At 50.3% G+C, this 16427-nt stretch overlaps 1 protein-coding gene across 1 annotated transcript in view; it reads left to right on the top strand.

The window, feature by feature from the left end:
• LOC140424765 (obscurin-like) overlaps positions 1 to 16427 on the top strand; it is a 1044598-nt gene that overhangs the window by 482888 nt on the left and 545283 nt on the right. The window contains 2 exon segments of the mRNA XM_072508149.1: positions 2883 to 3149; positions 15524 to 15790. Coding sequence (XP_072364250.1) covers positions 2883 to 3149; positions 15524 to 15790 — 534 coding nt within the window.

Here is a 16427-nt window from a genome sequence, read left to right as displayed (position 1 = left end):
GTGCTCCCTGTCTGGGCCAACCCCACCCCCTGTGACGCAGCATTTCCCAACTGCGACCTCGCCCAAAGCCTCGAGGGCCCAGGGCAAAGGGGCCACAAAAACACAGGAAAACACAGGGAAAACCCCAACATAACACCGCCCTCTCCCCCCCACCAACAACCCCCACAACATACTGCAGTCCATTAACTCAAGCCCAGCTTCTCATTCTTGATGAAAGTAAACGCCTCGTCCGGCGTGTCAAAATAGTGGTGCCGGTCCTGATATGTAACCCACAGCCTTGCTGGTTGTAACAGCCCGAACTTCACCCCCTTTCCATGGAGGACCGCCTTGGCCCGGTTGAATCCCGCACGCTTCTTGGCCAGCTCTGCACTCCAGTCCTGATAAATACGGATCTCGGTGTTCTCCCACCTGCTGCTCCGCTCCTTCTTCGCCCATCGCAGGACACGTTCCTTGTCGGTGAAGCGGTAGAACCTTACCACCATAGCTCTCGGCGGCTCGTTCGCCCTCGGCCTCCTTGCCAGGACTCTGTGCGCCCCATCCAGCTCCAGGGGCCATGGGAAAGCCCCCGCGCCCATTAACGTACCCAGCATCGTGGTCACATACACCCCAGCATCCAACCCTTCCACACCTTCAGGGAGACCCAGAATCCGCAGGTTCTGCCTCCTTGACCTATTCTCCAGGTCCTCCAGCTTCTCCTGCCATTTTTGTTGCAGTGCCTCGTGCGCCTCCTCTCTAACCGCCAGGCCCAGAATCTCATCCTCATTATCAGAGGCCTTCTGCTGCACCTCTTTGATCGCCGACCCCTGCATCTTGAAATGAAAATCGCTTATTGTCACAAGTAGGCTTCAAATGAAGTTACTGTGAAAAGTCCCAAGTCGCCACATTCCGGCGCCTGTTCGGGGAGGCTGGTACGGGTCTTCTGGGTCTCCACCAACCTTTTAATCGACACCTTCATAGGGGCCAGCATCTCCGCCTATAAATCCGCAAAGCAGCTTCTCAAAAACTCCTGCTGCTCCCGTGACCACTGGGCCCAGGCTGCCTGATCCCCGCCAGCCGCCATCTTGGTTTTTCGCGCCCGTTCTCCTTTCTTCTCCAAAGCCGCTTTTTTGACCGCCCCACTCCTGGTCCACTGCATACAGCGCTGGGGGACCCTCGCTGTTTCCTTCCCACACTGGGAATCGTCGTCAAAGTGCCCCTGGAGCTCCTTAAAAGGGCCCAAAAGTATGTTATCGGCGGGAGCTGTCGATCGTGCGCCCTACCTAGGCATAGCCACAACCGGAAGTCTATTCATTACTCTTAATAAAGAGTTTATTGTGACCTTATGAAACTTGGTCCACCATTTTATCCATAATATTGAGACTCCATGATGATATGAATTATTGTTGGAAATGTCCTTTGTCCAAAATATCTCCACATATTAATTCAGCACTTTTTGGGAGTTGGAAACTGCAACATGTTTTAGAATTCATGGGCGACATTCTCCGACCCCCCGCCGGGTCGGAGAATCGCCGGGGGCTGGCGTGAATCCCGCACCTGCCGGTTGCCGAAGTCTCCGGCACCGCAGATTCGGCGGGGGCGGGAATCGCGCCGCGCCGGTTGGCGGGCCCCCCCGCTCGATTGTCCAGTCCGGATGGGCCGAAGTCCCGCCGATAAATTGCCTGTCCCGCCGGCGTAAATTAAATCACCTACCTTACCGGCGGGACAAGACGCGTGGGCGGGCTCCGGGGTCCTGGGGGGGGCGCGGGGCAATCTGACCCTGGGGGGTGCCCCCACGGTGGCCTGGCCCGCGATCGGGGCCCACCGATCCGCGGGCGGGCCTGTGCCGTGGGGGCACTCTTTCCCTTCCGCCTCCGCCACGGTCTCCAGCATGGCGGAGGTGGAAGAGACTCCCTCCACTGCGCATGCACGGGAAACTGTCAGCGGCCGCTGACGCTCCCGCGCATGCGCCGCCCGGAGATGTCATTTCCGCGCCAGCTGGCGGGGCACCAAAGGCCGTTTCCGCCAGCTGGCGGGGCGGAAATTCCTCCGACGTCGGACTAGCCCCTCAATGTTGGGGCTCGGCCCCCAAAGATGCACCTTTGGGGCGGCACGATGCCCGTCTGATTGGCGCCGTTTTGGGCGCCAGTCGGCGGACGTCGCGCCGTTTCCGGAGAATTTCGCCCCATGTTCTGTATTTTTAACCATTGGAGTGACATTTGCTTGAAATATGTCAGCATTTAAATTCACAAAATATATTCTGTACAGTACTGAAATTTATGCTGAGCAATCTGGAATTACTGGAATTTCTATATATTCCAGGGGCTGGTTTAGCACAGTGGGCTAACCAGGGTTTGGTTTAGCACAGTGGGCTAAACAGCTGGCTTTTAATGCTGAACAAGCCCAGCAAAGCTGGTTCAATTCCCTTACTGGCCTCCCTGAACAGGCGCCGGTATGTGGCGACTATGGGCTTTTCACAGTAACTTCATTGAAGCCTACTTGTGACAATAAGCGATTATTATTATTATATATGATACACATGATAGGGAGTAAATTAAGAATGGTTGGGGAGACTAGTTGTCCTGTTAGATATCTATAGAATCCCTACAGAGTAGAAGGAGGCCATTCGGCCCATTGGGTCTAACCGACCATCCAAAAGAACACACTACATAGGCCACCTCTCCCCTGCCCCTCCCCATAACCCCGCGCGCATTGATCATGGCCATTCACCTATCCTGCACAACTCTTAAGAGTGTGGCTGTTGAGGAATGGCAGTGGGATCCTGATATTGAATAGCTTCCTCAAGCATTGTTTTTTTTAACTGAGTTTATTTGAAATGCTGTTGTTGTCCAGAAATAAATTGTGAATCTTAGCTGAAGTTCATCATCATGAACTGTCTTCCTTAGCCCTTCCTGTGGTTTTCAAACAAGAGCTTCAGAACAAAGAGGCTGAAGAGGACAGCACTGCCATTCTGCATTGTGAGATTTCAAAACCGGGTGTCCCAGTGGAATGGAGGAAAGGATCTGTGGTGCTTCATCCCAGTGAGAAACATGAAATGAAGCAAATGGGTTCCTGTGTTGAGTTGTTTATTCATAGTCTAAAAGTTGAAGATGCTGGAAACTATACGTGCGATTCAGGGGATCAGAAAACAATGGCAATCCTAAAAGTAAAGGGTAGGACAGTATTCATTCCTCTTAATAAATAGTTTATTGTGACCGTATTAAATTTCATCCACCATTTTATCCATAATATTTTGAATACACGGTAATATGAATTATTGTTGCAAATCTTGGGCTGGATTCCCCGTTTCTGAGACTAAGTGTTGACGCCGACGCAGAATTTGGGGACTTTATGACAGAAAAACTGCCGCCACACCTGGACCGATTCCAGGGGCTAGCACCGGCGCTACGTGGAACACAATCGATTCTAATGAGAAACGGTGCCGGATTCACCAATTTCGCAATTCACACTCATGAGGCTGACAACTGCAGCTGCACATACACACTTCACTCTCCACACACACCATCCCAGCCAACAAGATGGAAGCGAGGTGCAGCCACCTGAGTTGGCCACTTCCAGACTTAAAATGGAGAACCGCAAAGGCTGAAGGGAAATTCAGCCAACACAGGCAAAGACTAGCAAATACAAAAATCATGTATATTGGAACCTGCAAAACAACCAGACAGCACTGAAACCAGCAGCCATCTGCATAGTAATGTAGCAGCCATCTACATATTAATGAACGATCCCCGGGAACAATCAAAACATTTTAAGGTAAACAAGGCCAAGCCAGACTCCTCGGCGCCAGCAGGAGCCAACACAAAAGAGGTTAACGGACACTTAAAGACTGCCCAATGATCAGGGAACCGCCCCAGCATTGGAGAAATCGAGCCAAGTGATTGGAACAAAGTCCAATCACTTGAAACCAGGTACGGGGTCTGCCCCGAAGGGCGGGAAGCCCCTGGGGACTATAAAGCAAAGCCCCCCAAGTTCAAATTGTCCTCCTTGACAGGGTCACTTAGCAACGCGAAGCAACCCCTGAGAGTGAACTGTCCAGCGGCCTCCAAACAAGTAAGTCTCAAGTCAACGCTTGCTACGAGGTAGGCGCTCTTAGCTACCAGTCCATACCAGCTTTTGAATCCTGCAGACTCAGGACCTGAACAAAAGGCCATTTGTTCCCCTGACCTGGTGGGCCAGTCCGAAGCTAAGTATAGGCCTGTTAGTGATAGAAATAGCCTAGAAAGTAGAGTTTATGCATGAATAGCGATTTACTGTGTATAATAAATGTGTATTGATTTGAATCTTACTAATTGGTGTGTTGAGTTATTGATCATTACTTGAACTTGAACCTCGTGGCGGTATCATAAAGATACCTGGCGACTCTAGAGCAAAGGTTATAAAACAGAGCCAATTGAACCAACCAAAAGTTAGCAACATATTACTGGCGACATCCTGACGGGACCTGATCTAGAAGTGGCTTAACCATTCCAGGAGAACCCAAAATTTGAATTAGAAATCCAATTGGGAACAGAAAAACCACAAGTATTCAAGCAGTTCTGATCAATCCTCATAATTCGGAAGTGTGTTAATGCATGCGTAACTAACAGGGCGATAAGGTAAACTGATAGATTTTTGTTGCGACAAAACTGTCGGGAGTTTGTATTCTGGAAAATAGCGAAAGCCGTACTCGTAATTACAGCACCGCCTTAATACCCCTTGTTCCAAATTTCAAGAGAAGTATTCAGAGAGGAAAGATGGCAATGCAGGCAATGCAATGCCTCATGAACCCTGAAAAATTTGTGGTCGCAGCGACCAGCAATGTCCCGTTTGGGAAGAGGAAATCAGAAAGTACCTCAAAGGGAAGGGATGGCCCCTTTGGAGCGAATTCTGTGACAATGAGGAAACAGGACCCGGGAGTATAGGACATACTTGGTGGGAGAACCTGTCAGAAATTCATAATAAAAGCTTGGGAAAAGCTCGCAAGCCGATGGCAATCGTGTCCTGTTTGGCACAATTGCGAGGCACAGAGGAGTTCGTTAGGACGCTCCGTAGAGAGATAGAGGAGGCACATCGAATGAGTAAGGTCGATGTGAGCGAGACAGAGAAAGAAAACGTAGAATTAAGAAGGAAGTTTGCAGCAAAGGACGGAGAGGTGGATGATGCCAAGTGGGCACACCAGTCTTGTCTGGCGCACCTAAGCAGCTTCCAATCCCAGTACAAAAAGGCCTATCAGGAGACGCAATGTGCAGTCCTGGTACGAGAGGAAACCGAGAAGCAGGTAGAGGCATTGCAGAGGCAGTGTAGTGACCTGAAGGCAGCGTTAAGAGTACTCCATTCTGCCACCACGGAGCAAAGACAAAGCTCATTAGACCACGCAAAGTGCCGGAAGCAGATTGCAGAACTGCAATCTCTGCTTTCAGTTCAAAAAGGATTCCAGGAAACCTTTGGATCACAGTTAGATGAGGAAGACGGTCCTGATTGGGAAGAATTGAGTGAGACAGCGCAGAGATATGTTCAGGGAACATGTGCGCAGGGAAAGCCCCAGAAGAGAAAAGTGCCCCAACCCCCCACAGAGCAGGTAGTTCAGGCTCCAATTAACCCAGTCACCACCCACCGCACAGCCACATCGGATGACACAGAATTTCTGTACACCACCCCCTTAACAGAGACCCAATTACGGGACGCGTGCGATAAAATCAAACCGTTCCTCCCCACCTCAGACCCCCACCACTTCTTTGCCAGAGTAAAACAGCAGGCTACCATGTACGGCCTGGATGAGCGAGAGCAAGTAAAGCTCACAGTTTTGAGTTTAGACCCTTCGGTCGTAGCAGCCCTTCCCGAACCACAGAATGTAGGAGGAGGCACCCTTGCAGAAATGCATACCGTGATCCTAGACGCGATCGGGTATAACAGGGGTGACCCCGTAGAAGGCCTCAATAAGTGCAGGCAAAAGAAAACTGAGCTGCCCACAGCGTTTGCTGGACACTTGTGAATCCATTTCGCAGCAGTTTTCGGAGACTTAGACCGCGCCCATTTGTCCCCAGACAACATGGCCAAATGGACCCGCACCCTTATCTCCCATGCCACAGAAACAGGACAAAAAGCTTGTGCCAATTATGACCCCTCAGAGGAAGCCCACAATGAGAAATGGGTTTTAAAAAGATTGTCCCGCGCCTGGGAGCAATCTGTTCAAAACAAACCCACGAACAAAAATCCCGAAGAACAGCAGGCAGAAGCAGACATACACACAGTTGAGGCACACCAGAACCCCGCATGGGTAAATGAAGGAAGGAACAGCCCCCCACAAAAGCCACAGGAGTGTTACAACTGTGGACAGTTAGGACACTTTGCAAGAGAATGCAGTGTCCCACGAAAGCCACAGAGAGCCCAGCAGGCAGGCACTCTGAATAAGAATAGGACAGAGCCCATTCATTGTGAATTCCCACAATCTGTCCTTCGATCCAGTCAATCAATGTGTCTGGAAAATGGCAAAATCCGCAAGAGCCCCGGCAACGCTCACCATAGGAGAATATGCAAACAAGATTAGCGCAGTAGGCGAATTTTGGTTTGATCCGACCACGATTAGCACAGGTTAAGGTTAGCAGGTTAGGGCAGTTCTGCGGAAGCGCAGGACAGCATTCGCGACCCACAAACACGACTGTGGCCGGATGACTGGTTCCGTTCAAATCACAGGACCTGACCCTAGACCCCAAAAGCAATACGGATTTCCCCAAGAGGCAGAGGGAGAAATCGCAGATCGGTAGCCTCCACTAATAATGCCCCGATTTGGCCAGTGAGAAAGCCCGATGGATCATGGCGGCTGACCATCGATTACCGGGAACTCAACAAAGTCACCCCCGCAGCACCCCCACGGTAGCCACAAGTCCCTTGACCATGCTCAAACAGGGACTCAACTCACAATACTTTACGGTTTTGGACGTCAGTAATGGATTCTGGTCCATTCATTTGGCAAAAGCGTGCCAATACAAATTTGCCATCACTTTTAAAAATCAGCAGTACACGTGGACATGCTTTCCACAAGGATTCCACAACTCCCCCTCCATTTTCCACTGACAGCTGGCAAATGGATTATCAACATTTTCTCGCCCCGAATGCCTGGTCCAGTATGTGGACAATCTATTACTGCAGACACCAAGGCAGAGCACATCGAACTTCCGGCTGAACTCCTGGAACTCTTACAGAAAATTGGTTGTAAAGTCAACCCCAAAAAGGCCCAGATTTTGGAAAACAAGGTGATATATTTGGGTACAATTATCACACATGGTAAACATGAGACCGAGCATAAAAGGATTGACTTGATTGCCAAATTGCCCCTTCCCCAGACCGTTTCAGCCCTCCGGTCGTTTTTAGGACTGGTTGGCTATTGCCGAAACCACATTGATGGTTTCGCTAGCAAGGCAGCACCCCTCTCAGACCTCCTAAAGAAAGGAGCCCCATGGGAATGGCTTCCGCAGCATACGGATGCTGTGGACTCTCTGAAAAGAGTACTCATAGCAGCCCCCGCACTGCAAGTTCCAGACCCACTCTCCCCCTATGCGATAGAGATAGCAAGCACAGACCGCACCCTTTCGGCTGTGCTCCTCCAGGAACGGCACAAACAGTTAAGGCCCGTGGCTTACGCCTCCAGAGTTTTAGATGCTGTGGAGCAGGGATTTCCGGCCTGTGAAAGGCACTTGCTCGCAGTTTTCTGGGCAGTCCAGTATTTTTCTTACATAACCGGACTAAACCCCATCACAATCTTGATGGAACACACCCCACCCAACTTTTACTGGACGGACGACTTAAGGACGGTACAGTCAGTCAAATAAGAGCAGCCAGATGGACCCTTTTTTTGCAGGGACGGGACATCACTGTTAAAAGGACCAAGACCCACACTTTCTTAGCAGATAACCTACAGTACCCAGGCACCCCCCACGGATGTTAAATCATCTCACCACACCACAACACAGGCCCTTTTATTGCGAAAACACCCCCCAGAAAGATAGATAGTTCACCCCAGAGCCCCCAGCACACAGACACGTGCGAACCCATAAGAATATATGTGGATGGATCTTCCACAATATTAGAAGGGAAGCGCATTACAGGATGCGGCATTTATGTCGAGGATGCGCAGGGACGCGCCCTAGAAGAAATCGCAATAGAACTTAGGACACTTAGGCGCACAGGCGGCAGAACTAGCAGCCGTGGCGTACATTGTAGAACACCCAGACTCCTTCCCCAGCCCAGCAGACACATACTCGGACAGCCTCTATGTCTGCAACAGCCTTACGGAATTCCTGCCCCTGTGGAAAGCAAGAGGATTTGTTTCCGCAGAAGGAAAACCCCTCCCCTCAGCCCCATTGCTCCGTCACATTTTAGAAAAAGCACAGGGCAGGACTTTTGGAATAGTTAAAGTTCGTAGTCACCACCGTTCCTCCCCCCCTGGAAATGTAAAAGCCGACGCACTGGCAAAAGCAGGTTCCAGGCACGGATATTTTTGGACACCCCACGAGAGCGCACCAGTGAATGCAGTTCAGGTCTCGCCAACTAATATCGAGGATTTAGTACAGGCCCAGAAGCAGGACAGCAATCTCAGGGAGATTTTAAAAGGAAGATTCCCAGCACCCTATGATATATTTTTAAATGTTCTGACCACACATGACGGTGTGGTGTTAAAAGACACGCTTTATGTGGTTCCTGAACAGGACAGGAATCAGTTTATTTGTTTGTTCCATGACGGTCATGGACATCAGGGAATTGATCCCACTACAGCCCACGTCAGGCAGCTCTGTTCTTGGCCCAGTTTAAAAGAAGACGTAACGCACTACGTTGAGAATTGCCTTATCTGTGCCCAGAACAATCCGGACAGATAAGCAAAGAAAGCTCAGCTTAGCCACACCCGCCCCATTAACGGCCCCTGGACTAACCTCCAGATTGATTTTATAGGACCATTGCCCCCTTGCAGGAATGGTTATAAGTATGTACTCGTTGTGATAGACACGTTTACAAAATAGGTAGAGGCATTCCCATCCAGAACGAACACGGCAAAGACCACAGCCAAGATCTTAACCCACCACATCTTTACGAGATGGGGACTCCCCCGCAGCATTGAATCCGACGAAGGTTCCCATTTTACGGGACGTGTCATGAAGAATGTCCTCACGATATTTGGCATTACCCAAAAATTCCACATCGCATACCACCCCCAGTCGAGTGGTATAGTGGAGCGCATGAATCGGACCGTAAAATCCACCCTCAGAAAAATGGTCCAGTAAAACAACACCACTTGGGATTCAGTCCACCCTTTTGCGCTGATGTTTTTGCGAAATACGGTTTCAACATGAAAATGAAATGAAAATCGCTTATTGTCACAAGTAGGCTTCAAATGAAGTTACTGTGAAAAGCCCCTAGTCGCCACATTCCAGCACCTGTTTGGGGAGGTAGGTACGGGAATTGAACCGTACTGCTGGCCTGCTTTCAAAGCCAGCGATTTAGCCGTGTGCTAAACCAACTCCTACCATCTACAGGTTACACCCCACACATCCTCATGACCGGACGCCCCATGAAAGGCACAGAATTTTTATTGGGATTAGATTTGACCAGCCTTCGAAGTGACGGCCCTCACACACGAGAAAGCAGTAGAACAACTGGTAGAGAATGTTAAAACGGCTCAGCTAGCAGCCGCTGTATGATTAGCCACACAAAAGAAACAGAGCAAGGCCTGTTTCGATAAGACAGTACATGCGACTGAGTTCAGTGTAGGACAGCAAGTCATGCTCTCCATATACAACTCCAGCACATTCCTGTCACCTAAGTATTCGGGTCCGTACTCCATTGCGGACAAAGTAAGCCACTCCGTCTACAAAATTAAGTACCCCAACGGAAAGACGGCGTGGTTCCATATTAACCAGCTTAAGGCATATGGACCACAGTGGAACCACGCCCACCACATCATGCTCGACGCAGCAGACCACACCCCGCCCACAGCCAACGTAACCCTACCCTCCCCCAACACGTCCAGCCCAGCCACGGACTCAACCTCGACTTCACCCCCGACCTCTAGACTCCGCCCCGGAACGCCCACAGACAGCAGCAGCAGAGACAGCGACTGTGACTCAGACAACAGCCACAGCACGCCTCCCTACTATCCCCATGCAACAGGACCCACACCCAGCGAAAAAGGAACCGCTTGGGAGAAAACGGTGTCCTTTCTGATGGAACCTGCAGCATGTTTAATGTTGTTTGTAGTGGTATTGTTAAATGTTGTTTGTAAGATCGGAAATTTTTTCCACGGCCCCACGCCTTATTTTTCAGCCGATACCTCTGAGAACTTGTCAGCACGCTCATCAGCAGAAACCTCTGTGAGCTTGCCAAACCCCCCGTTCATAACTGCCCTTCTGGTTCGAAGGAAGAACCTTTACGGCAACCCCCCACGATGACTACATTTTTGCCCGTTCTTGTCGGTTGCTCAGGCAGTGGAGTAACGGCATTGGGACCCGCCCTGCCTGAGGAACCCCCCTCTGGTCAGCTACGCTCGGGTAGAGAACACACAGCATTGGTCGCCGTCCTACCCGGGGATTCCATCCAAATCTTACCCGTCGCGGCCCATAAGCACCTCATTTTGGCAATTTTCGTTCAAAAAGTTTTGTTTTGTTTTCAGGCGACCCTTAGGTTGCCAACCCTACGCTATTGACATCCTCAAACATTTGGATGGTAAATCGCACAGCCTGCGAGACGGATCGCACTGTTTCAGTATTTTTACGTGTGTCGTGTCCTGAATATTTGGTTAAAAAAATTTTTTTCAAATGAGGGAGTCACACATGGGGCGTCATTCTCCGCCGGCGGGAGTCTCCGTTTTACCGGCGCCCGGGGGTTTCCCGACGGCATGGGGCTGCCCCACAATGGGAAACCCCATTGACCGGCCGGTGTAACGGAGACTCCCGCTGGCCGGTCGGGGCAGAAATGTGGCGGGGCGGGTAGGAGAATTTCACCCATGGTGACAAATTGTAAAGGGAGAATTGGCACTGAAGGACAGCCATACTAATAGACGAGATATTAAACCAAGATAGTAACAGACACTATGCTTGATCCCACAGAACTCCAGAAGCTCCAGGAAAAGAGATGAAACGAAGAGAAGAGAAGAGAAAGAAGAAGAACCATGAGGACATCCTCCGAGTTGCTCATCACCATAATGAACATTTGGTTGCGCGCGAACGAGAACCCCCTGACCCCAACCCCCCCCCCCCCCCCACCCCCCCCCCCCCCCCCCCGCAGCCGTTAATGATTCACTTCCCCATAGCACCCAGAGCCCAGTCACAAGCGACACCACACCATCTTGGTGTGACAGGTTTATAACCTGGTACTCCCTGTCCTACTTAATAGAATCCCTATTAGTGTTGGCGATACTCTGCACAATCGTGCAGACTATCCGCATGAGGAAATGGCGAAGGAGAGCCTACCGCGCTCGCACCCCGGTATATAGGATAAGATCCCCTATTTTCGGTTATGACCAGACCCCCGACCCCCGTGATCTATAATAAAAGACATTCGTTTGTGTTCTTTTTGTGAATAAAGAAATGTGTTTCATGAGCGATTGTCAAGCCAGGAAAAATGTGAATAATGCTGCTATGATTTTGTTTGTATCATTAAGGAAGTTAGTATGATTGAATGTTTGAGTGAGTGTAGTTTATTGAGGACATTTAGAGGTACCATTTTGGGATGCAATGTCCCTGTTTTGACATAGCGTCACTTAGAATGTTACTAAAAAATTTTCTTGCATAGTTATGGTCAGTGTAGAGGCCATAGAAGAGTGCTCGCCAGGTCAGGGAATGAAGACAACGCAGTTATGTGATCCTTCACGCTTTGCGTTAGGATCACAAGGAGGGTGTGTAGCCCCCTGAGTTGGCCACTTCCCGACTTAAAACCGCAAAGGCTGAAAGGAAATTCAGCCAACACAGGCAAAGACTAGCAAATACAAAAATCATGTATATTGGAACCTGCAAAACAACCAGACAGCACCAAAACCAGCAGCCATCTGCATAGTAATGTAGCAGCCATCTACATATTAATGAGCGATCCCCGGGAACAATCAAAACATTTTAAGGTAAACAAGGCCAAGCCAGACTCCTCGGCGCCAGCAGGAGCCAACACAAAAGAGGTTAACGGACACTTAAAGACCGCCCAACGATCAGGGAACCGCTCCAACAGTGGAGAAATCGAACCAAGTGATTGGAACAAAGTCCAATCACTTGAAACCAGGTACGGGGTCCGCCCCGAAGGGCGCAAGCCCCTGGGGACTATAAAGCAAAGCCCCCAAGTTCAAATCGTCTTTCTTGACAGGGTCACTCAGCAACGTGAAGCAACCCCTGAGAGTGAACTGTCCAGCGGCCTCCAAACAAGTAAGTCTCAAGTCAACGCTCGCTACGAGATAGGTGCTCTTAGCTACCAGTCCACACCAGCTTTTGAGTCCTGCAGACTCAGGACCTGAACGAAAGGCCATTTGCTCCCCTGACCTGGTGGGCCAGTTCGAAGCTAAGTATAGACCTGTTAGTGATAGAAATAGCCTAGAAAGTAGAGTTTATGCATGAGTAGCGATTTACTGTGTATAATGTGTATTGATTTGAATCTTACTAATTGGTGTGTTGAGTTATTGATCATTACTTGAACCTCGTGCTGGTATCATAAAGATACCTGGCGACTCTAGAGCAAAGGTTATAAAACAGAGCCAATTGAACCAACCAAAAGTTAGCAACAGAGGAGAGCAGCCTGAGGTTTACAGATGCCAAGCTGGAGACCATCTTAGATGCGGTGGAGGATGACCCTGTACCCCGGCCTAATTAGAAGTCTGCCAGTTACAGCCATTCATCGTGCCTGGGCACAGGTGGCAGAGGCAATGAGTGCCGTGGGCAAAACAGTCCGGACAGGCCAGTAGTGCCGCAAAAAACTCCACAACCTCCTCAGGGTGAGTAGGCAGCATTGTGCTCATGGCAGTAACCAAGGCCCCACACATCAGTTACCTTTCCCCCCCAAAGTGGCTGCATGCGTCAGACTGTCAACACTGTCGTCTTCTGGTTCCGCGCCCTCCCACCCCAGAACAGAAGGCCCTGGACGAGGTTGGCGGCCCAGGGGAGCGTGGGTTCGCCAAGGTGGACCTCGACAGCAGGCGAGGAAGTGAGACTAGGCTTAGTTGCGTTTCCTTGCGACACGTGCCTCACCCCCAAACCGCCCTCACACAACTGCACCACCACCCACCCACACGGCCACCCCCACTTCCCCCTAGCCCGTCTAATCATGCATCTTGTCTTTTGGCTTGCAGGGCCTGCTGGTGATGGGGTGGATCCATCTGGCGTATCCCGCCCCCAGCCAGTGCCACAGCCGGACCCCCCCAATGAGCTGAGCACTGACGAGGAGAGCAGCTCAGTCACCAGCCCTCTGCCCAAGACTCAGGAGATCCTGGAGCTCGGATCGGAGGATGACAGTGATTTTCCGTCACAGCTATCTCCAACACCCTCCATCATCTGGCAGATATGTCGCACTATCTCTCTGCTCAGCCGGAGTCTCCGACGGCATGCCCGACCGGCAGGTCCACGAAAGACAGGCGGTGCCGGTACACACAAGGCTTCATGCGGCGCCTCCTTGGCACTACTCCTCCTCGGCCTGTTGGGCAGCTGACTCTCCAACTTGGGCAGCTGCCACCTGCCCCTTTGCTGCCTGCTCCGCTGCTGCCTGGTCCGCTGCTGCAGTAACTTCCTCCTTCTCCTTGAGCAGCTCCAGCTCATACAACCGCAGGGCATCCCCCAGCGCTGCGGCAACTCGCAGGAAGTCCACCATTGCTGGTTGAATTCCAATATCCATTTTCTGCAGGGGGTGAAAGGCCGACATGCTAGAACGGTGTGTACCCACGTGCCCAACCAGGTCCACTGGACCCCGGTTGGCACTGCGAGCTCCGCCCCCTCATGTCCCTCCCCCCCCCATCCCCACTCCCCTGGCCCCATCTGTAGCCGGCACCCTGGGGGCCTTGGCCCTTACGCCCGTCCCTGATGCTAAGAGTACCGTTGAGTGGCACTGCCCCCGCCAGGGGTAGGCACCGCGGCCCCCATAGGGGCTACTGTGGTTGCTGCCCTGGCTCGGCCGCCGGGGGGGGGCGGGGGTGTGGCCGAGCGTGAGATGCGGGGTTGGGACGCATGTATGGTCGGTGTCACCGTGCAGAACCAGAGGCTAGGGTGGGTGGTCAATGGGGTGCGCAGCCAGATGGCTGCCTTGCAGGCTGCGGTAATGGCAGTCCGGGACTGGACACTGCGGGGGGTCACCCCGGCCACTCAGTCTGTTCCTCCCATTCCCCCCCCCCCCACCCCAGCCAGCGCTTGCCAGTGTCCAGGCCGGCAGCCTGCAGTTGCTCCTCTCTGGGTCCAACCTCTCCTCTCTCTCTCCCCTTCATCAGCCACGAAGCCGGTTTCACGATTTTTAAAAGCACAAGTGAACTCGGCCCATCGGAAGAAGAGAATCGCGAAAGCTCCGGACAATATTGGTCAGGCCCGCTAATGATATGCAAAGTGTTTTTACTGTACGTGCGTTCCGGAACGCATTGACCCTGCTGTTGAGGTGACGGAGAATTGTGATATGGCGTCAAATCGGCGCCTGCCGCAATTTTGCAGCTGGAACCGATTCTCTGCCCAATCGTCTTTCCCGATTTCGGCGTCGGCTAACGGAGAATCCTGCCCATTATCGTTTGTGCCAAAATATCTCCACGTATTTAGTCAGCATTTTTTGGGAGGTGGAAACTGTAACATGTTTTAGAATTCATGTTCTATATTCTTCACAATTGGAGTGACATTTGTATGAAATATGTCAGCATTTAAGTTCACAAAATATATTCTGAACCGTACTGAAATGTTTGATGAGCAATCTGGAATTACATGGATATGGAATGTCTATATATGATACACTTCATAGGGAGTAAATTAAGAATGGTTGTGGAGACTAGTTGTCTTGTTAGATATCTATAGCATCCCTACAGCGCAGAAGGAGGCTATTAGGCCCATTGGGTCTGAACAGACCATCCGAATGAACACACTAACCTGCACAACTTTGGACTGGGATGACCGGAGCACCAGGGGGAAACCCACACCGACACGGGTTGAATGTGCAAACTACACACAGACAGTCACCCAAGGCCGGGAGCGAACCTGGGACCCTGGCGCAGTGAGGCAGCAGTGCTAAGCACTGTGCCATAAAGTATAACATTTTGTGATATTAGTGTAAACTGTAACATTCCTTGGTTCAGGCTGATAAGAGTTATGACAGAAGAAAGTAGCTATTTGTACATTAACAACCAAAGGTTATCTGATCCAATAGTTCTCGAGACAACAACAACTCTAAGAGTGAGTGTGGCTGTTGAGGAATGGCAGTGGGATCCTGATATTGAATAGCTTCCTCAAGCATTGTTTACTTTTAACTGAGTTTATTTGAAATGCTGTTGTTGTCCAGAAATAAAATGTGAATCTTAGCTGAAGTTCATCATCATGAACTCAATTACTGTCTTTCTTAGCCCTTCCTGTGGTTTTCAAACAAGAGCTTCAGAACAAAGAGGCTGAAGAGGACAGCACTGCCATTCTGCATTGTGAGATTTCAAAACCGGGTGTCCCAGTGGAATGGAGGAAAGGATCTGTGGTGCTTCATCCCAGTGAGAAACATGAAATGAAGCAAACGGGTTCCTGTGTTGAATTACTTATTCATAACCTAAAAGATGATGATGCTGGAAAATATACGTGCGATTCAGGGGATCAAAAGACAACTGCATCTTTAAAAGTGAAGGGTAGGTCAATAATCATATAAACTATGAGCAGGAGTAGTCTATTGGGCGCTTTGAGCGTTCTCCGCCTCTATCTCAATGTCATAGACAGTTTTGCTGCTATTAGCATTGGTAGGGTAAGCATTATGAGGGTGCATATTGATGAAAGGCAAGTAAAGATGACAGCTACATGGGGACAAAAATCTTATGTAAATGCAGTTTGAGAAACTATTGTCTCAAATTATGGAGCCCATGCAATTCTTAAGTACTTTTTTTGCTCCGTTCCCGATGATGGTGCCTTGAATGGAAGCTTCAAAAGTACATCTTCAGTACTGTATAGTATGTTTGTCCACAGAAGACAACAAAGCAAATTGTGTAGATGAATCATTGCAACTTTAGCACTGGGCCACCAAGGAAAAACTAGACCTGGATTTCCCACCCTCTTGCGAGAAGGCTTGAAAGAGACCTGATGAGGTGGAGGACATTAATTCCTTTCTGCCTTGATCATCCCAGATACTGACTTTACGAGGTGTGGATGGTTTGTTAAGTCAAAATGCTGCATAGATCTGTTAACGAGGGACTTAAAGTGCCAAATAAATTTAAATATTGACTGGGATTTATGGGCTTGTTCCAATTTTGCACAAAATGCACTGGGGCCATG

Source organism: Scyliorhinus torazame, chromosome 6 (genome assembly GCF_047496885.1).
Source record: "Scyliorhinus torazame isolate Kashiwa2021f chromosome 6, sScyTor2.1, whole genome shotgun sequence".
Lineage (NCBI taxonomy): Eukaryota > Metazoa > Chordata > Chondrichthyes > Carcharhiniformes > Scyliorhinidae > Scyliorhinus > Scyliorhinus torazame.
Note: the sequence above shows the minus strand (reverse complement) of the source record. Positions and strands in the feature narration are given on the sequence as shown.